We start from the raw sequence: 22,445 nt of genomic DNA, 5'->3' as shown, positions 1-22,445 counted from the left end.
GCTGACAGTTCTCAAGCTGGCTACAAGCTAGCATGCTAGCTGAGTACTGTTTTTCGTGCTAGATGTTTGTTAATGCTAAAACACACACATGCACACACACAACCAGCATTACATGAAGGAAAATAACACATTCAACTTAAAATGTAAGGGGTGCTTGTCTGATAATGAAACAGCAGTGTTACAGTCTTGTTAGCATTCCACGCTGAACCAATTGGATCCTACTTGCTACAGGCTAGTCCGCTAGCTATTAGCTGAGTGCCGTTTTTAATGTTCAGTGTTAAGGAATGCAAAAAAGCCACACAAGCATCATCTGATGAAAGAACATAATGCTTTTAACTGAAAATATCGCTTTACTAATTAAACAAGTTATTAGCATTCAACCTTGAAACAAGTGGATACTCTTGGGTACAAGCTAGCCTGTTATTTGACAGCCGTGTAATGTTAAATGATAAATAAACATTACCTTTGTGTTGTTTGGAGGGAAATGGAGGGAGTTTTGCCTTCATCAGTGGAAAAAAATAAATAAATATACCCAACATAAAATATTTGTGGTGCTAGTCTGATTAAGAAACAGCAGCTCAACAGTGTTGTTAGCATTCCACACTGATACCTTTTGGCTACAAGCTAGTCTGCTAGCTATTAGCTGCACGCTGTTCTCTCATGCTAAATGTTAGAGAATGTAAAAGAACTACACAGTAGTAACGAGAAGTTATTCATATTCAACATTAAAACCAGTGGATACTCGTGGCTACAAGCTAGCCTGTGTAACACCTGTGTAATGTTTCACATGTTGAATGATAAGGGTATTTTTGTGTTGTTTGGTGGGAAAGTATTTGACCAGCATCACATGGAGGAAACTAATGCACCCAGTTTAAAATGTGAGGAAGCTTGTCTGATAATAAAACATCAGGTGATCGGTGTTACTAGCATTCCACGCTGAAACCAATTGGATAGTCCTGTCTACAAACTAGCCTACTAGATGGTAGCTGTGAATTGTTTTCCATGCTAAATGTTAAGAAACCATTCTTGTGTTGCTTTGGGGCAAAGGCAGAAAACATTCTGCTGACTGCACAGCAAGCAAAATACACTTAACTTCCAAATGTCAACGTAACCCTTTAAGGTACATTTAAATGAGACAAAATTGAATGCACTCATGAGAGATTTCTGCTTTATAAAATTGGCATTTAAGTCCACAAAGACGAATGAATGGCACTGGAAGATGGAGAATACAGAGTAAGAGAATTAAAAATTTATCAGTTATATCAAGAAAAACAAGATTTGAGGCCAGATAGCTTCCTTGGTAAACTTCTACAAAGAAATCCAATTCTACAGTGTTCTCTGGTCTCTGAGTCCACTTGGTCCTTGTTCAGTCTGACTATAATAAAACTGAGCTGCCAGCAGAAACACCAGCAGTAGAAATAGCCAGTTTCTACGCTCCAAGAGAAACACATGGAGTTAACTGAAGATTACAATTCATTTTGAAACAACAAAACTGCTGATATGTCTCTGTGTCTTTGTTCTCCTCACAGGTTGCTGAGCTGGCGAGGGAAAAGCCAGACAGTGGAAGATGAGAGGAGTATGATTAGGGCAAGTACAGCGCTCTCCAAAGTCTGCATTACACACCACACCTGAGTAAAGAGGAGGTAATGTTAAACTCAGTAGGGAAATGAAATGAAGTAAAATCCCACCGTTGAAATGTTCAGTCTTGACGTGAAAGGTGTCTGTGAAGTAATGTAATCCAGATGGATTAATGCAAGACACCCAAGGTGAAAGCAGTTCTCATTCATAATTACACACAATACGAAAACTAAACATCTTGAATTGGCTTTTTTTTAGTCTCCTTTGGTGAAAGGTAAAAGTGACATTTTGGGACAACACACTAGTAAACTGTCCTGTTTTCAAAATGACGTGATACTACAGAAACTGTGTAAACTCTGGTCTGTCGCTCCTCTTGGTTTGGCACATGTATTGAGTCCTAACCTTAGGTAGATGTAAAAACACTGACCACAAACTGTAAAAATGAGGCTGAGTCAGTCTGCACAGCTTTATGGCGTGGTCACGGGTCACTGGAGTCCTGACAGTCTCTAGACAACTGTCTCATCAGTCATCCTTATCTGCTGATTTAATTTTCTTTTTTGCCTTTTTTTCTTGGTCATGAATAAATTCTCCAAAGTCCCTTGGAGCCTGTGTTCAAAGTGGGTCACAGGAGAGGATCCAGAGTGCTCTCAGTACACGGCGGCACCTGTGTGCTGGTGTTCTCATCCAGGGTAGAAGGCAGGTCTGCTAGAAGGTCACAGTTGCAGTGCTCTTGTTCCGAAAGGTCATTGTCTGAATACTGGAAAGGATTTTCCTCTGATGCCCGGCCAAAGTCACTCCCATGTGCAGCAGATCCCTGAACAGATGGAAAAAGTCACTAATTAGGTGTGAAGGACAGGGGGGAAAAAAGAAAGATAGGAATTTATTTGACAACAAAAGAGCCCAAGGTTCGCTCTCCGGACTTCACTTTCAGTTGAATTCAAATGAAACTAACACTTCAGCTGTTTACTATTTCCACTACTGCAAGCTTTGATTGCAGCATCCCGACCTTGTGGCCAGGAAGTGTGAACTGAAAAGTGAAAATGAGATAAGTATCAATTTAGATAAGAAAACTGGAAATAGACACTGACTGTGTGGTAATTTGGGCCAGCTGGTCGACTGAGTTGAAACCGGCCTGCAGGAAGCTGTCTTCATAGCGCTCCATCTTGATGGCCCTCAGCCATTCCCCGACTGTAGCGCACGGTGAAAGAGATAAAGGTGCACGCTGATCCAGTAGGGGGTAGGACGGCCTAAAGGGACGGAGTCCGGAGACAAAGGAATAACTTACATACACTGCCACGAAAACAACAGTGAGGAGCTTATATATATCCTGCAGCAACATTCCTTGTGACAAGCAGAGGTATAATCTGAGACTGAGTGACTGACAGGGACAAACAATGGGATTTGTCAGGGGTGCAGAGTCTTCTGCTGTATGTGACCAGCTGACAGGGAGAATGTGGAGGAAGGGAAATGGGCACAGCAAGTGGCTGACAGGTCACAGCAGGACACTGAGAAGGTGTATAAGACTGGCCAGTAGGAGGGTAATGTCTGAACAGGGACTGTCAGAAGTTTAAATGGACACTAAGGAAGACGCATTATGAAAGGACAGGCATGCTTGTGTTTACTTGGTTCATTCTTAAGCTATTAGGGCTGAAGGCTCCAAGTTGACTGTTTGGTTGACATGCTCTCAGCCAATCAGATTCTCAGTGGTTGGACAGCTGCAGGTGTTACTTTACATCAACAGCATTCCAGGATTAATGCATAATTTCTGGTGGTGGGAGGAACAGACCACCTGTGGGAAATGGGATGTTTACACAATTTTGATCTCATCCAAACTTAATGAAGATTGCTAGGTCGATAAACTTACTTTACATTTACTGAATATTCACTGGGCATCTGTTCCAAATTCACTAAAACCATGCTAAATAAATTGCCGGTGTAGCTGCAGTCTGTTGAAACTAATCTGCAAAATTTCAAATGTGAACTTGACCAAACAGCATGACAACTAATATGCATATCATCTAAAAACGGTAGATTGACTTGTCTGTGTTATATTTCTCAATAGTTGCTGTGCTGCAATCCCAAGTTTAGTTTTCAGAAATATGAATATGGTTCACGGTGGTCTGCTCCAAATTTAGAATGTTAGTATAAAATAATCAGGGTGAAATGATTTAATATATTGCAAATAATAGTTTTTTTGTGTTTATTCATAGTTCATTAGACCATAAAGGCTTGTAAGCACTGATTAGACTAAATTGGTTCATCTAGAGATCATGTGTGGATTTTTTTCCTCCCCGTGCTCATCAAACAGATTGTTTGATGAGCAGCTATGATTGTGGTTGACTGAGATTTTCTTTGGTTTACTACACTCCCACAAACTATACACTTTCTGTTGTAAAGTAAAGCATCTGCATTCTCACCCCGCTCCTTCTTGAGCCACTATTTTCAGTGATGCAGGGTTGCGGATCAGTTTGTCCAGAGCACTAACAAGGTCCGCAAAGCGAGGGCGCGCCGAGCGATCCTTCTGCCAGCAGTCCAACATCAGCTGGTGCAGGTGTGTGGGGCAGTCAGGCGGCGGTGGCAGCCGGTAGTCCTGCTCTATGGCATTGATTACCTGACAGGAAGAAAAATGATTACCATTCAAGCAAATGCACTAACCAAGTGGTATTTAAATCAATTTCAAGTTGCTTGAAGGGATAAGAATTCAGTAAGGGCACAAACAAGAGAAGGGAGGGAAAAGAGGAGGGAAAAGTGAGAAAATCCTAAAGGTAAAATTGCTCTGAATCCATTTGACACTTCATTGATCACCTGCAAAACTATTTTATAGAATCCAAATATTAAATTTTGTTTTGTCTGGCTTTGTGCTATGCCTGTCAAAACCTTAAAAATCATTGCCAGGGCTGGTTCAGCATGTTTTTTTTATTTTGATTTTATTTTTTTTGCTTAAACTTACATCCTGGTTGCTCATGTCCCAGTAGGGTCTCTCTCCAAAAGACATGACCTCCCACATGACAATGCCATAGCTCCACACATCTGAGGCAGAGGTAAACTTTCTGAAGGCGATCGCTTCTGGTGCTGTCCAGCGGATTGGGATTTTACCTCCCTGCACAGAAAAGCAAACAGTCAGCACTCTTAATCTTCACATAAACATGCTCAGAGATTTAAGGTAAAGGAGGGTAAAATAACAACTTCAGGTTCATGCAAAATAATGAATTTTTACACCAAAATAACAATTATACAAATGTAAAACATGAGTAAATAATATCTTTTAATATTTATACAATTTGTGCATCAATCTTGTGTATTAAATTATATTAAAAGACAACGTTCAGCTACTGTACAGCAGAGACTCAAGCATAATCACCGGATCTATTTGTCAAATCAGTGTCTCCCATTTGCACATTGGAGTCATAAAATGAACTCTTTAAGATGATTTGTATGAGCGCCATCCTACAGGCAGATGGATTGAATGAAAGGCCTCTTTTCTTAAGCGTTAACCGAGGAGTGCCGTCATCTCACCAGAGAGCTGGTGTAGGTTGGGTCAGAGGAGTTCTCCTGCAGGAAGCGCGACAAGCCGAAGTCAGACACCTTGCACACCAGGTTGCTGTTGATCAGGATGTTGCGGGCAGCCAGGTCTCGGTGGACGTAGCTCATTTCTGCCAGGTACTTCATGCCAGAGGCAATGCCGCGCAGCATACCCACCAGCTGGATGGGTGTAAACTGGCTGTCATTCAGCTACAGAGAGGAGAGATACAGTTCAGTTGGAGGATGACTGACATGACAGTGAGTTTCACTGTGTGTTTTTTTTGTGTCACACCGACCCGGAGGAAAGAGTCTAGAGCTCCGTTCTCCATAAACTCAGTGAGGATCATGACTGGACAGCTGGCCGTGATGATTCCCTCCAGGTGGATGATGTTGGGATGCTGGAACTGTCCCATGATGGACGCCTCAGACAAGAAGTCTCGTCTCTGCTTTTCGGTGTAGCCTCCCTTCAGTGTCTTAATTGCTACGTAGTTTTCTTTTTTCCCAGGGATCTTCAGCCGTCCTCGACACACCTCCCCAAACTCGCCTGCAGCGCACAGACACACAAACACACATTATTGCTGTTTTTCTGCCACATTATGAGGATAACTGCTGTACTTAGCAAATGTAAAGCTTGCTTGCAGCTAGCGATGCCCTTTGGTTTGAATGAGGGCCACTAATACTGGCAACATATTTATTAGTTAATTGCTTTATTTCCACAGCCTTATTGAATTGCGGCTGATAAACAAGAATCCAAACAATGGTTTTAAATGACAGTTAGTCAATTCAACTTAGTAAATTAGATAAATTTTAATCATGTTGTTTGAAAAGAGAACATTCTGGCAAAAACAAAACAGCCTACAGACAGAGTTGACCAATACAAAGTTTATGCATTTGTTAATAATAGAAAAAGCATATAATAAGGGCTTACCAGCACCGATAACCTCCTCAATCTTGACAAAGGAAACATTGATTTCCTTGGCAAATTCTCGCACCGCCTCATTAGGGTCCTCATAGGTGAAAGGGTCGATATAAACCTTGACCCCTGTGAGAGTAAGACAAACAGAGCCGTGGGAAAGGAAAGAGCAGAAATGTTAAACAACTACGAGCAGCACACGGCCCATCACATTAAAAATGATTTCCCTGACGTGAATGAGTTGTAAATCACAGCTGAGGTTTAGTGTGCACGTCCTTGATCTGTTACCTTGGCCGACAAGGTACTGGCTATTTTTGTCGCTCAGCTCTGGATCCTTTATTCGGCTGTGCCGGCTGCAGGTAGAAAGAGATCAGAATAAATACAAGAAGATTAGAGAAGGCAGTGCAGTTACCTGAAGAATGGATGTTTTATTTTATTTCTTTGGCAAGTAGTCCTAATGCTTTATCAGCCTAATGGGATGCAAATCAATGGTCTCACAATGTGACTGTTCAGATGCAATAGCAATAACAATGCCTCACTGGCTGAAATCAAACTAAAAGAAAAAAAAAACATGAGCCAAATATCACACTTTGCATGTCTGTTTTTGTTCGATGTTTTTTTTATTTTTTTTAAAGAGACTCTAGCATGCAAATAGGAATAGCAAAATATGATTATTTATTGATCCCCTTTGGTAATACTCTGTTACATTGGCCTCATTCACCGAGAGGTCAGGGGTCACTTCAGCTAACTATCCTCTAGCCAATACAGTATCCTAAAGGTACTCTATGTTCAAAATACACGTCCATCCTTTTTATTTCCCTTTTGACACAGAAACTGATTGTTGTGGAAGGCTTTTGTTGGCTCTAAACAATCCTCGGCAACCTTAAACACACAACACTCGGTGGCTTGTGGTAATGGTGGCTACCTGAGCCAACCCCTATGGTTCCGCTCTTTGACACAAGCGCCTCCATTATAATTCTGCTGGCGCAGACTCATCCTTACAAGTCTGTAACAACCCTGTAGCTACTGGATCCATGCCTTCCTCCATTTCTCTCTCTCTCCCACCTCATAAGCCTAAAATAGCAATAATGCACCACCCTCAGTTAGTGGCAGATCTGGGCCTCAGTCACTGGTTTGTGTGTGTGCATGTGTGTATTTGTGTGTGTGTCTATGTCACAAGGTCACAGCTATTGTTCTCCTGTCCTGTGGAAACAGGGTTGGAGCGCCTGCATCCTGTCTTTCCCTGCCCTCTACCTCTATCGTCATCTCTCTCACACACACAAACGCATGCACTTTCTCCCTCTCTGCTTCTCGCTGTGATGGCATCCAACACTATTTACTCAAACAATGAAGCCTAAGGAAAATGTTCTAATGAGCAGGATAGCTTTTAGCTGTGTAAGCAAAAGAAATCATGAGCATTGCTTTGTGTCTGAACTGCCTCTACAGAGGGAAAAAAAAGGTGTGGGTAACAGAGTGCAAATCCACCGCTGATAAGATATGATTTGTATAAACAAAAGAACAAAGTGGTGCAAAACTGTAAAATTGGGGTCGCGGTTGTTATTGGTTTTCGATTTCCCCCTTTCTTTTTTTCCATTTCCTGTTATTTTGTCAGCTTCTTTCCCTTGCAAATCTATCTTTTTCTCTGCTTCTCTCCCTCCCTCCTTTTCCTTCGTTCTCACCGTATGCAGAAGGCGGCCACAAAGACGAAAGTGACAAGCAGCAGCATCCCGACGGCGATAAGGATGCCAGGTACCAAGAACTGGGAGGCAGAGTCATGTCCTGAGAGAAAAGACGAACAAAAAGAGACAGAGGGAAAAAAAAAAGAAAAGGAGACAGAAAGCAAGAGAAAGTATTATAATGACAGAAGTCATGACAGGAGGTTTACATTTGCGGCAAAGAAAAGCATGAAAAGGAAAAAAAAAAAAGGACATGACATGACTGGAATTTATAATAATCAAGAGCCTCAGCACAAGGACGCTAACTCAATGCAAGGACACAGGCAATAAATTCATAATACGAAACTGTGCAGGGATTGATTATGCAGAAAACAATCTGAGAGAACTTCCCAATGGAAATGAGGAGGAAAAAAAACTTGGGTGAGACTCTTCTTCAAGAGCTAACAAGACCTTTCCTTACCATCAGGGAGGGTGCGGAAGATGGCTGCGGGACTGAAGCTGCCATAACCAGCTGAGGTGCGGGCCCGAACCTGCACTTCGTACTGTGTGGCCCTGCGGAGGTCTGTCAGCACAGCCTGGTTTCTGCTGCTCTCTGTGTAGTGGCACTGATCCTCACTGCGCCGCTCCTATCAAAAGAGAGCAGCGTTAGTGAGAAAGGCTGAAAAAAGTCACCAAAGAGCCACCTACAGGGATTTAATTATCTTTAGTCAAACTGGCCTCAACTAAACCTTGAGTTTCATTCAGTCCAGTTACAGAATATAAAAAATAAACAGTCGTAATCAGTAGCGTGATAAGAAGTGCTGATTGCTGACAACACAACTGTAGCCATAGAAATGTCAAATACACACCCATATCCACTGTGTACACCTCAGTCATTGTTACCAGAACACTCAGTATTATTTCCAGCAATGAGATGATCATGTCTTGAACTGTTATACTGCCATGTGTCATCAACACCAGTAAATCACCGAAGCATTTATTTGGCAATTTTTAGCCTCCAGGCAATTTTGTTCCCAATTGACCAAACCTATACGCTTTGGGAAAGTGGTGGAGATCCACAATATAAAAGTCATAAAAGCCACGCCACACCCTATTTTTTACATCTGCACTGTGAGAGAAAGCTCGCTAATCCTGTGAGCCACAGTATGTCTGGGAACAATATCCTGATAAACTCAATACTGTGTGACCAGACAGTCGAGAGATATTGTCAGGGAGCTCTTACCTTCTCACAGTAGCGCAGCTGATACTGCAGAATGGTGTAGTGTGGCTGAGCAGGGACTGACCAGTGCAGAGTCAGACTGCTCTCTGTGGAGTCGCTCTTCCGAATCACAGACACCAGCGACGGCACTGCACAGATGGCAGCAGAATTATAAATACCACATGAAAATCCGACAATTTATACAGCTCTACCTCTTCCCCTCCACCTCTTACCATCATGGCTTGAGGTGATGTTGACACTTTCGCTGGCAGGCTCTTTGCCGCTGAGCTCGGATACCCCGTTGAGCGCCTGGATGGTGAAGGTGTACGTGGTATGTGGCAGGAGGCCCCACACCTCCACCCTGCGACCCAGCAGGCCTTCCGAAGCGGGCCGGTAGCTGACGCTGTCTCCGCAGGGGATGCACGATCCTTTGGGTGACCTGCACAGGGAGCACCTGATCGAGTAGCTCAGGTCTGTTCTGCCGCCGTTGTCCAAAGGCTCGTTCCACTCCAGGCTCAGTGTGGTGTCGTTGATCTGGGGGATGATGCTGCGAGGGGCAGAGGGCGTTCCTACAGTGACAAAAAAACAAACTGATTTTGTATTGTCCATATTGTAAATACTGCAAATCAGCAGAAGGATGATCATTTAACTCCTGCAATGGCAAACCAGCTGACATAAAATAACATTCTTTTGCTTTTTGAGCATTACATGAAGAGATTGAGGGCGCTTTCATGTTGCTACAGTCATCAGCCAGTTAGCATAGCTTAGCATTAAAACAGGATATACACTACTATTCAAAAGTTTGGGGTCACTCAGACAATTTCATGTTTTCCATAAAAAGTTACACTTTTCTTTTAACATAATTGCACAACGGTTTTCTAATCATCAATGAGCCTTTCAACACGATTAGCTAACACAATGTAGCATTAGAAGACAGGAGTGATGGTTGATGGAAATGTTCCTCTGTACCCCTATGTAGATATTCCATTAAAAATCAGTCGTTTCCAGTAGAAAAGTCATTTACCACAATAACAGTATCGAGACTGTATTGCTGATTAATTTAATGTTATCCTCATTGAAAAAAAAAGCTTTCTTTTCAAAAATAAGGACACTTCTAAGTGACCCCAATGTTTTGAACAGTACTCTATGATGTGCATGTCAGTCACATAACTCAACACCTTTCAGAAGTTGCAGCTTCACATTTACTTTACAGACATGGCATCAGAATTCATCTAAGAAAGTAAAAAATCTCCCAAAACACCAAACTGTTCATTTAAGTGTTTCTGATCCTAACAGCGGCAGTGCAGACAGGTTCAAGTGCTACAATTTTTCAAATCTCTTTGACCAATTCAGCAAAGTTGTTATAGTAACATTAGCTATTATCATTTTTCTGTTTTTTCCTATGACTGAACACCTCCGCCACTACTTACTCTCTCTTACTGTCACATTATTCGGTAAAAAAAAAAAGTCGAATCATGAATTTTTCAGGTGTCACGTAGCCACAAGTGTCATCACAGCATATAAAAGTTCTCTGCTGATCTCTATTGTGTCATTTTCCCGCTGCTTTACCTTTCCGTGACCCACATAGACCATTTGTTTATGGCTTCTGATCTGAGCTGAAGACATTTTATTCAGTCTGCACATGGAGTCACGAAGCAGAACAATGCTCTTGCAGTGGCTTTGCGTCACAGCAGGAGCATATGTGTGGCAGAATTTAACTGGTGCAATTACGTTTGTCTAAAACGGGATGATAATGATCACCGTCTGAAAATTGTAAGAAGATAGCTATTGCCTCAAGCCAAGCATAACTAAACAGCAAGACCACTCAGGCACTGTGAATGAGTTTCTGTTCCTGCCAAGGAGACAGAGCTTTGTCACTGAGCCTGCAGCTAACTTAAGTGCTAATGGCGTTCTCATTGGAAGCCCAAGTGGGGCAACATCACACTCAATCTGGGCGCGTATGAATTCTGAATTTAACATTTGGAAATGAGGATTTTTGGAGGTGATACATTTTATGTCTTAGCAATCAGAATCCACTTTATTAAAATCACCATGGCTGTCATAATAATGTAAAACACATTTCCAGGGGAAAAGGCCTGTGTGATGTACAGATGGCACAGTTGGGTGGGAATTAAATTGAAAACATGTGACGTGCACAATTGCACAGGACAAAAACAGAATGTATAATAGGAACGGCCTAATTAAGTGATTAATAATTAAGATAAAGCCTGTGCAATTAAAGTTATCACTAATAACAAATGCTAATTCTTGTTGGTATTTATATCACACCTGTAGAGAACACACACTGTCAACACCCGGCGACACCCAGTTTCACATCCTCTTCATGGCCGTTCCAAGAGCGCACTTAATTAAAAAGTCCCTCCCATTCACACATCCAAAATGTAGCTGAATTGAAATTCCTGAATCTGCATGGAGGTGTCACTTCAGACCATCAATGCCTACTTCACTTTGGAGAGAGAGAGCCCCACCCCCTTCAACAACCTGTCACAAAAGACGTGCATCTCAATGCATAGCAGTGGGACAAAGGACACAATGCAGCTTAGGGGGAGTCCGGCTAAATGACACCAAACAGGAAAAAAAAAGAAATAGCAGCAGAGATGTTAAAAACAAAGGAAAGAAGAACAAGGGAAGGTGAAGTGTGAGAACAAGTGAGGGGATGCTACTGAGAGTTTAGCACCTCCACGTGTGGATTGAGGGCTGTTTGATGTGTACTTACGAGTGCAGGCGGTGTCGGGAGAGTCCGCCTCTGCTCGCAGGTATCCAGAGCGACACGCACAAACCGATGCTCCTCTGATGGTGGCGTGGCTGAATCCTGGACATCCTGTGCACTGGCCATCCGTGCTGGACTTGAACTGACCCACAGGACAGGCTGGAGAAGATGGGAAGGGAGAGCGAATCGAGGCAGATTATGATTAGTTCTGATTCTGGACGTGACCTGCAAATACTGCAGTACATTACACAAAATCCTCACACTCGCCGTGTCCTACACAGACCTGGGTCAAACGGAATTTGCAAATGCATTCTTTTTCTTTTTTCTTCTTTTGACGTACTCAGGTGCCAGATGGTTGCAGATTGACAGACAGAACAATGTAATGAGGGCTATAAACGCAGACAATCACAGTAATGAATCGGATACTAATAGCCAATTTGGTGAAAAAACCTGTCTGTCACTGACATGCCTCTTATCATTGAATTTACCCGACCATATCTGAATAATGAGAGCAGACATGTGGGAGTCCTCATGAAGAACTGTCTGTTTATTGATTCAAATGTTGTTCCAAGTCTGTTTTGTGAAGCCAAAAACCGTACTCTGGCAGTCGGGACACAAAGAAACAGTGAATGGAGCCTCATTGAATGCTGAAAGGAAAATTATTGATAAGTTCCCTGACAGAAGCAATCGACAATAATTTTCTGAAATCTACTAAACTACTTCTCTTCTCCATTTTATATCCCCATCTGACATTTTATGGGCTGAATCATCAATCTAAAACACAAAATAAATACAATATAGAAGAATTGATTGTGATAACCGTCATTAGTTTCAGCCACAGCCTCAGCTTCCACACCACATCCAACAAAGCGACAGTTCACGTCCTCCATGCGAATGTGTAACAAGCTGTCACCTTGTAACGGCTAATACAGTCACCAAAACCTGCCGTGTTTACATTCTGTGAGCAGCGTGGCGGTTGAAATGCAGCTGCTGAGTGAGAGCAATTAAACAATAAACTCTCACGCCAACTGGAGCATTGTTACGGCAAAGGCTGACGTCTCTCACAGGGTCAACACTCCCACCGCCAATCCTTTCCGACTGACATTTGCGGTAGGAATTTTCCACATGCAGAAAAAAAATGATTAACGTGTGCTGAGAGCTGCTGCATAACTCATCGGCTCAAAAAAATGCACAGGTCGGTGTTAAAATAAGTCAAATGAAAAGGGCTATATTAAGACAGGATTAAAGGTGCTTATTTTGATGTCACAAGATGATAAAAATAACACTTTCTGATTTACAGCAGCAGCCACTATTGATCACTAAAGGAGTATTTATATATTTCAGTGAATTCATCTGTAGGAATGTTGAGTCCATACTAAAAAAAAGTCCTTATTTTGATGTTTTAGGCTTTTTTTTTCTGACCAAAATGGATCCATTAAGAACCTCAGATGAAATAAAATGATGTCAAAACTATACTTACAAATACAAAGATTCATATTAATAACTTCTTAGGCAGACGGGTGTCTATCTCTGATATATTTAGGATGTCATATTTGCTTGTTTTATATATTAGCAAAGCTCTAGCAGCACATGAGGAAACATTCCCCTCCCATGTAGCAGTATTTATAGCCTTCTAAGGGTGGTTGAAATATTCTAATCTAGCTCATCTCAAACACTAAATCAACTTGGCAGCCTTCATAAGTTTAATGTCAGGCGGTTGTGTTTGACCCAGAAAATATATGTATTGTCTCTGGGAGACGTTGGCATTACAGCAAAATGAATTCAATTTTAAACCTAGATGTCGATTTCATTTTCTGAAATGACCGGCCTACGAAGCAAATTAACTGTCCAATCTTTCTATGGAGGCAATTTCCCTTTATGGCCTACTGAGTGTTTTCCCCCTCACAGCTCTCTTCAGTGACAGAACGCTGGAAATGCCACTCTAGCGGCGGCAAAATGTCGGAAATTATTTTTTGTTACGAAAAAATCATTATACCTCCCACAGAGATCAAACTGAAGCCTACCTTCAAACACAGACAGATGAAACCACACATTTTCTTTGGAAAACGTGGCATTTTCTTCCTGTGTTTCTTTGTTTTTAGGGCTCAACGTTTGTCTGTGTTGCTGCGATGAGGTGAGCGTACGAGTGTGTGTGAGTGCGCGCGTGGGGGGTGTTCATGCACGAGGCATGCTAATTGGACTCATTAGACAGAGCTGCTGCACAGCTCCTGAGAGAATCATCCTGTTTCTTCCTTCTTTTTTAGTCTGCTTTGCTTTGATGTTCTCAAAGTGATATGATCTTTACCCGGAGCACCACCTCCCTCCTGTGCTCCCTTCACCTCTCCGGTCCTCTTGCAGCTCCCTCTATCTCAGCTCAGCCATGAGTTGTCGCAGCGGTGAGCCTTTGACCCCGCTCTTCCTTTCGGAGATAAGTGCCTCTCCACCTGACCTCTCTCTCTGTCCCCTCTGTGTCACCGCTGCTCCCCTGCCTCATTAACTTCCTCGGTCTCTCATTTCCTCTCCAACCCTCGGTGAACCCCCCACCCTCATCGTACCATTGTTTTCTTGTTTAGTCTGCCTGCTCCGCTGCCTATGTGGGTGTAGTCTACATACATACATATCTGTTTATGTGGCTTTAACCTCGCCTGCTTCTCACCTATGCATCTCGTGTGTCCCTCGGCTGGTTCGTATCCAGGTAGGCAGGCGCAGGAGGTTGTCGGCTGGCCCACCCACTGGCCGTCTTCCCCGCAGAAGAGCTTTGGCGGCCGAGGTCTGGGCCCCTGTTGAGCGGCGTGGTCCACGCATACGCCCTGAGCCTCCTGCACCAGAGTACGGGGAACAGTCTCGGGGAAAGAGGACAAAGCGCTGACAAGGGGTGGACACTTTTTGAAGAACACCCTGACAGACAGCAGGGCCATGCAGGCGCCCTGAGCCTGGAAAGCCAAGTAGAAACCTCTCTTGGACAGAGGGCCGATTCGTAAGGTCTTCACATTAAATTTCCTCTCCCTTTCCTTTGTTAGGAGAAAGTCTGCAGCCACTGTGTCCACCTAAGACAGGAAGAAAGAGAAAGGATCTTAAGCAATGGCCGGATTCCAGCACAAAGGATTCAGTCTTAAGAACAACCAGACTGGCAGTTTTGCATGTTTTAGCCATTTTAGTCCATTAGCTTGACATCACATATGCTTTGCATTATTGAACATTTTCTAAACCACACCACTGTGATTTTTAGATTGATTCACTACCTTCCTGGCAGCCATTGTTTCCCATTTGTTACAGTGAGCTTTGAACCTGAACTTGCAGGGATTTGAAACTTGCTGCAGAGAAAGGTAATTCATCACAGTGAACATTTCATCACTTTTATTTTTCTGTCAAAGTTACATTATTAGGAGGGAATGAAGTTGAGGAGTAGGAATGATTCCGTCGCGACTCTTTGGTGTTGTGTAAAAGGAAGCAGCAACAATCAGAGGTTTGACATTAGATGCAGAAGAAGGCTGTGTTCATAAGCTACGTGTTTGGGAAATAAAACCCAGAATATAAATGTTAAGAAAACATGCAGGCTGTGAAGCAGATTAAATGTGCAGGCGGGCAGAGTTTTCAAAAAAAAAAAAAAAAATCCTCCCATGACTTAATTAACGCACTCAAAGTTCAAGCGATAAAAGTGACTGAATGTAGCTCTAACAAATTATGTAACTAAATAAACTTTTTAGTTCCTGCAAACTGATTTTGTTTACTGATGCTTATTGGAATTAAAGAAATCTATCAAAAAACTGTGTGCTTTGGAAAACTATCAACATTCACTTACAGTACAGTACACATACATCAGGATACAAAAACAAGAGGGACAAGAACATTTCTGATTAATGGAACCCTCGATGAACTTTTCTTCACAGTGTTTTGGAAACCTTTCTTCCCATTTGTGATGGTAAAACAGTTAAAACGGCATCCCGCCAACAGTCATATTCAGTCCAACAGATGTCAAATTGTCCTGCCTTTTAGACTTAACTCAAACATACACTTCCATTAATCTGATGCCGTGTCGGCTACATGTCTGAAAGGTCACTTTTTCCATAAAAGCTGCAATGGCAATCTTACCGAGCAGAATCTAGTAACATTTACACATCACTTTCAACACGACAGAACTTTGAGCTGCATGCGGTTTGAACTACGCGAAGGCACAAATGTTCCACAGGCGACTCGGTTTTAGTAGTTCAGTAGTGCGAATGTCATGTTCTATACATAGTTTTTGGAACGCATCCATGTGGACAATAATTAGGCTACTATTCCAACTATCCTGCTGAGAGACTGTGAAACTGAAAACTCTCTAGTAAGAAAGCTTGATATGAGAGAAAAATATTTTGTCTGTCATGAGCGGATCAGACTCTGAGTAAAATAATAACCTGACAGCAGGGATGGAGCTCAGGACTCAATCTGAGGACGATCTGTCTGACTGTGGCTTATAAACTTTGTGTGTGATGGCTCACCTGTCAGAAGTCAAGAAAAGCACACAGTGTCATGCTGTCTGGCTGCTAGACTCTGACCGATCTTGCCTCCATGTTGATGAGCTTGTTAATAATTTTGGTTTATCCTTTTGTTTATTAGCAGTGCTTTAAACTCTGATTCACAGTCCTGCGCATGTACTGCGGCTTTCTTTGTCGCTGTCATAGGTAAATGTGAATAAAGAGGTGAGCATTAATGTAAAAGTGATCTATGTCTTGTAACAGACGTCGTTGAACGGACAGATGGAACCTACAATCTTATGTGTTCCATGCCTGAAAATAGTAAATGGTCCGCACTTACATAGCAGCTTCTAACCACAGCTAGGGTCTACAAAGGGGTTTACAATGTGTTTCTCATTCACACACACACACACACACACACACACACACACACACACACACACACACACACACACACACACACACACACACACACACACACACACACACACAGGCTGCAGATCTGGTGTGTAACTTAAGATATAGTGTTTTGCAAGAACGTTCTGGCATGTGGAAGGGTGAGGGGTCAATTAGTGAATAACCCATTCTACACCTAAGCCATGTCTGCCCCAAACAAGGGCTCAGTCTGCAGTAAGGGTAACACTACACGTTGCAGGTTGTAGTTTAAATGCTTGTTTTTGTTAGGAACTTCCTGCCTGGTAACCTTTAGTTTATACACAGGTGTTAAAAATTAAACTTTCAAATTCATAGTTGCTCTGTCGCTGTGACAGAAAACTAGCATTTCACTCGTTTCACACACAGACGCCAAAAGTTCTCACTTCCCAAATAGAAAGGTTTTCTGTTTTGCCTTGTCATTCACAACTGCCAATGGAAAATCTTTAGATTCTGGTCTGTTAGCTTGAACAAAACAAGCCAATTAAAGCCACGAGGCGACGGCTCCATTGACTGATGGTGAAAATAATCGGCATGTTTTCAATAATCAAAAAAAGCAGTTAATTACGTCACTGAATATGGAAAGGTTCCTCCTGAGCCAAAGAAGAAATTATACAGCACAGTGACAAGAAAACTGATCTCCTCAAACAATCACAGACAGACTAAACCCCTAAAATAATAATGATAGGAAATTCCATAGAAATACCTTGACGTAAGGGTTCTCCATCCAGGGTGGGTACGTCGCTGTGGCCTCGTTGGAGTCTGCCTGGTAGTAGTAAAGGTTAAAGGTCTCCTTACAGCTGCGGTGGTGGGTGCTTCTGGACGAACACTCCATCATGGTGAATCGCAGCTCTACGTAAACATACGACGCTCCTCGTCGCGGGATGAAGCCGCTGCGCAGCCAGTTGCTGGATGAACTGTTCATCTGGCAGATCAGATAGATCCTCACACTGTTGTTCTCCTCGTCTAAGCCGCTTTCTTCCTCCCACTGCGAGCAAAGAGAACAAAGGAGACATCAGACTGCACCTTTAAAATGACATCTGACCCAGAAAACTGGGGACACGGAGTAGATTTAATTCACCCATAAATTCTTTCGCTTACATGTAATCGGTGACATTAGCGGTGTTATCAATCAAAATAACGCTGCAGGTCTTTGTTGGCCCTCTGCTGTACTGTACCTGTCAGAGACCCGTGGGACGGACCTGCCCTGCTGTGAATTTTGATCCAGTCCAAATTTGAATCTGGGTTGTTAAATCATTCCTCCCACTGAGCTGCAGCACAGCGAGTGGGAATACAAGCCTCACTTGTCAAACAAAGCACACGACGGCACACAGCATTCCAGACAGACACAGCCTTTACCCCTCAAAAACACTCATAGAAGAAAATACAAGAAAATACAGAGGGGCTATCGCGAATATGTATGAAGTGTAAACCCTCCAAACAAATCTACATTTGTTGGGGAGCCAAATGCAACTGAAAACAGCATTAATGTTTGACTTCTGAGTCAACAGCAAACACGTTCACCACCACTATGTTCCCAAGAGCGGGAAACAAGCAAGAAATTAACATACTCGAGGCAAAATTTAGGAGATTTGCTGAACTTGAGGCTCAGAAATTCAGTTATGTAAATATGTAAATCTTTAAAAATCCATTTGCAGATGATGTGTTGAGTGAGGCAGAATACTGGTCTGACTGAATTACAGTGCAGCAGAGCAACGAGAGCCACGTTTGAATCTCTGGAAGGGAGAATTTCCCTTTTAATCCCAGGAAAATATATACTGTGGACTTTGGCAGCACTTGAGTGTGAACAAAATGTTTTCTGTGATGAAGATGCACGAAAATTTCCCACAGGACTTGTGTAGATTGGACATAAAACATTCAAAGAAATGTTTGTTATGAAAGAAAACCTGGATGAACAACAAATGTACAGATTTAGCAGATTTAGTTAAATGGGACAAACAACTGACATCAATATTTGACGTTCAACTTATCGTGTGGCTTCAAAGAAAATACCAAATTCTTCAAAGCAAATTCATGAGTTTCGTTAGGAATATTGATTTGGCTTGCTGTTTTGGATTCTTGCAAGGCCAATCAAATTAATCCCACTCCAGAAGATAGAGTTTGGGAGTCATGTTGGATATTCCTTTCTGCAAAAAGCTTGTTTGAGGTTTAAGGGAGGTACTTTCACACAAAAGCTGTGTTTGATGCAGACATATACATTCAACCTGAGCTAATACGCATAGCCGGGTAAATCCTGTATTATTACTGCTCACACAAGACTAGAAGCAGGAAACTGGCGACAGCTGTTCGTTATTACATTGGAAGTTTAACCCTCTGGACCCCAAGCACTTTCTTGGCAATTCTTGGTCTATTTTTCACTCCAACACAAAGTCCTGCACCTCTATGGAAAAAGCACAATCACAACTAGAAGCAGAGAGAACTCAAAAATGTCTTTCGTGCAGCAGAACACAGCTATAATGGCATAAATGCTCAAAAAAGGAAAAAGTGAAGTTTCATTTGCTTGATTAATTTATCTGGAATCAACATTTACTCGCTGCCAGTACTAGAAAAATTACATACTAAAGATATTTTACGATTTACCTCTTGTTGCCGCTACAAACCAGACATTTTCCACATTTTTAACTCCATATTTCATCATGCTGAACGTATCTTCTAACTACTTGCTCCTGTGCATGCTGTTTTTGAACCATGCTGCAGTTATTTTAATGATCAAGAATGTTTTTTTTGCTCTCCATCTCCCTAATTCACGTCCATACCTGTCTTACGTGCTCTGTATAAACGCATCCCGCAGTTCAAATAAAGGTAAGTGAAATTTGTCACATGACTGTTAGTCACAGCTGAGTAATTTATGATTTGTCAATTGTGCTGCGGAGAGAAGTTTTTTTTTTTTTTTTCCAACATGGTCTACTTAGTACAAATGGTTTACTTTTGACAAATTTACAGATATGACATGTAGAGTAGACGGTTTTTCATGAAATATCATTAGATTTGGTGCCCTTTCCTGATAAAACAGCAAAAATTCAAAAACTTTTAGAAAGTTAAAAACCCAAAATGCTCCTTTCTTTTTGCTTTTTATGTTTTCTTTATACAGTTTGTAATAAAAGGTGTAATGTTGGCAATTTTCTAAAGTCAACTTGTCTTTAAAACCCACCTGTGGCTTTTGTGGGTTCAGAGGGTTAACATGAATAATAGTTTTATTTGGCCTCCTTATGAATAATTAATGCAACAACTGACATTTACAATGACATTTCTGAAAACCCAACAACACAACTATGCCACGGTCAAGAACAGACCAAACCAAAAGACAGCAATATAACTGTAATCCTAACACTACAATGTCCAATCAGAAGCCTCAGAAGGCGTTTTCTATTCCTGGCAGGCACAAGGAAGGGAGGGCTCATATGGGCAGACTGATTCTGACGCCTCTGTTCCTGCATAGTAGAAGAGTAACTATGTTTATGTGTAAAATCTATTGTTAGTAAGGTTAGCAGTTGCGCTATTTTGGCCACATCTGCCATTGCACAAAATGGCCTCATGTAAATAAGGGAGATAAACTCCACATGTGGACACTGAAAGCAGAGTTTCTACATGTCTTCACCTTGGCAGAAGTCACATTTCAATGATCTAAAACTACATTTGCATGCGGACAAAATGCCGAAACACATGGAAAAGATAAGGCCTGTAATCGAGAAGCCAGAAAATTATAAGTGAGTAGGTTGGAAGCTGCCACAAATATCTACTTCATGCTATATAGTGACTCTTTGATGTCTGCATTATTTGACAGCTCTTGGCATCTTGTCGCTGCTGCCTGTCATCACAAACTCAATCACTGTTTGATATTCTTTTGTGCTAAGTTAAAGATGAAAAAAAAAAACACAACCCTGCCACATTTTTGGCAACACAAGGTTTTTGATAAACTGCCTCAAATGATAATAGCAGCAAAAACTATTTAGAGACTATTTAGAGACCGTCGGCCTGTGCTGCTTTGCATCCTAATCAAAAGCAGACACATTTGTCGAGTATTTCTGCCCAGTTCCAGAAAATCTCCCTGCCAGCATCACTGTGACCATTTTCCTTCTGAGACGTCGGCAAGTTGAGCAGTTTTGGTCACTGACACTGCTGGCAAAAATACCCTAGCAACCACTCCTCAGCTGATCAAATTACAAATATGTCTTTTTCTGGCTCCAGTATCCAAAATTGTGGGCAGCCAGTGACTTCGACTCCAAGGTTGATGGGATATATCAAAGCATCTGCTTTCAATATACTTGAAATCCCACATTCGTACTGGCGTTTCTTTTATTCTGTCAGTTACCTGCCATATAAGGAATTCCTTTATAGCCAAAGTAACAAAGGAACAGCTGGAAGCCAAAAATCCCCAGTCACCACCAGGCCTCTGTTAGGAATACAGATAACACGGTGAAGCTGGAGTTACATACCTCGGGTTTGGCACGCGAGAAGATGGTCCATTTGAGATCCGAAGTCTCCGTCTTAGTGTTCATCAGGACCTCTGTGAAAAGAGACGGAAAATATAATGTCAGTCACAGCAGGAAATGTAAAAAACGACACGTACGAGACTCATTTACATTCAGAGAAACACACAAATGAATTTAAAACCACAGACTGAACATATTTCGAGTCCCCAGCGCTCTGCCAAGTATCAGCTATGGCTTAGACTGGGATTAGGGGAGAAGATGGAGTTTCACCAGTCAATTACATCTACAGGAACATTCCCACTACCCTAAAATTGTCTTTCCTCTCATGTTTGTTTTTATTCCCCCACGTCCCCTCTGTTCCCAGCAACACACCATGCCTGTGGTCACACTAAACCTGCTGAAAAGAGTCTGCTTTTGTCAGGGGAGAGCAGGGACAAGCAGTCAGAACGGCAGAATCGACCAGACTCGGAGTGACACACACACATACATACTGAGATTTAAGCCCTTCTGGTCACGATCTGTGATTACAATAGAATTGATTTTTTGTAATCTTTTGAGGGGCAGACTGCCAGCTCACAAACAATCCGAGCACTTCTGCTGTGATTCAGTATCCCAATAAAATCAGAGACCTGAACTGCATGTAACTCGGAGCACAGTTTGGTTCGGCTGAAGGGACGTTTTTTTCATGTGAGGACATTGTTTTCCCCCCGGCTGTCTGAGCAGACTGTGACTCATATTTATACTGATGGGATGAGGTATCTGTCAAAGAGCGGCTTTTAAAGCTCTACCTGTTCCCCACTGGAGCTCATCTCCAGGGCCGGGCAGTTTGGTTTTTACCAATAAACAAGATTTAATGTGGCCACGATCAAGGAGAGCACTTGCATGGAAATGGATGCTGGAGGAAATGGTGGTTTCGGTGTGGGTTTATCATTGGGGTTATTAAGGTGCTTTGTTGAATTAGCTCACCAATATAAGGTTCGACAATACGCCCACAAACAAATACAACACTACAGCTGCCTCTGTATTGAAAGAATCATATATTTTCCCAGTTTCATTGATTTATTTTTCCCCAGTTTGGTCCATTTAAGCAACTGTTTTTCCATCACATTGATTGATTTGCAGCCGTTCTTTATATAAAAAATAAATACTGATGTGAAATGCAATCAAATCTATATTTTAAAAGAAAATTGAAATTTTAATAACATAGGAACACAGTGCCTTGTACTCTTGCTGCTTCATTTAACTGTAACTGGCAAAGTTGATTGGTACGCTCATAAAATAAATGATGCTTCACTCTGAACCCTGGATGAGGCCTGAATGATTCCATGTGTATTTGTTTGAATCTGTAGGTTTGACAAACCTCTAGTTCTTCAATAATTCTTATTTTATGGCTTTAATAATGGATTTGTGTATTTGCCAATTTCCAATAATACCACTTTATTATTAGAGATAAAACTGACAGTTATTGTATAGTTATATTCTTT

At 41.9% G+C, this 22,445-nt stretch overlaps 1 protein-coding gene across 1 annotated transcript in view; it reads right to left on the bottom strand.

Annotated features, from left to right (window-relative positions):
* Positions 1-1,154: 1,154 nt before the first annotated feature.
* The window catches only part of ephb4a (eph receptor B4a), a 42,530-nt gene continuing 21,239 nt past the window's right edge, over positions 1,155-22,445 (bottom strand). Inside the window, exons 2-17 of the mRNA XM_022190572.2 lie at positions 20,965-21,035; positions 17,214-17,495; positions 14,275-14,665; positions 11,625-11,777; positions 9,121-9,456; positions 8,912-9,036; positions 8,150-8,315; positions 7,693-7,792; positions 6,302-6,366; positions 6,029-6,142; positions 5,397-5,644; positions 5,095-5,310; positions 4,529-4,678; positions 3,996-4,189; positions 2,667-2,825; positions 1,155-2,392 (exon numbers count right to left, since the gene is read on the bottom strand). Of these exons, the coding sequence (XP_022046264.1) occupies positions 2,284-2,392; positions 2,667-2,825; positions 3,996-4,189; positions 4,529-4,678; positions 5,095-5,310; positions 5,397-5,644; positions 6,029-6,142; positions 6,302-6,366; positions 7,693-7,792; positions 8,150-8,315; positions 8,912-9,036; positions 9,121-9,456; positions 11,625-11,777; positions 14,275-14,665; positions 17,214-17,495; positions 20,965-21,035 (2,879 nt within the window). The 3' untranslated portion in view covers positions 1,155-2,283. The remainder of the gene's footprint in view (positions 2,393-2,666; positions 2,826-3,995; positions 4,190-4,528; positions 4,679-5,094; positions 5,311-5,396; positions 5,645-6,028; positions 6,143-6,301; positions 6,367-7,692; positions 7,793-8,149; positions 8,316-8,911; positions 9,037-9,120; positions 9,457-11,624; positions 11,778-14,274; positions 14,666-17,213; positions 17,496-20,964; positions 21,036-22,445) is intronic.

Source organism: Acanthochromis polyacanthus, chromosome 17 (genome assembly GCF_021347895.1).
Source record: "Acanthochromis polyacanthus isolate Apoly-LR-REF ecotype Palm Island chromosome 17, KAUST_Apoly_ChrSc, whole genome shotgun sequence".
NCBI lineage: Eukaryota > Metazoa > Chordata > Actinopteri > Pomacentridae > Acanthochromis > Acanthochromis polyacanthus.
This window is presented reverse-complemented; position numbering and strand designations above follow the sequence as displayed.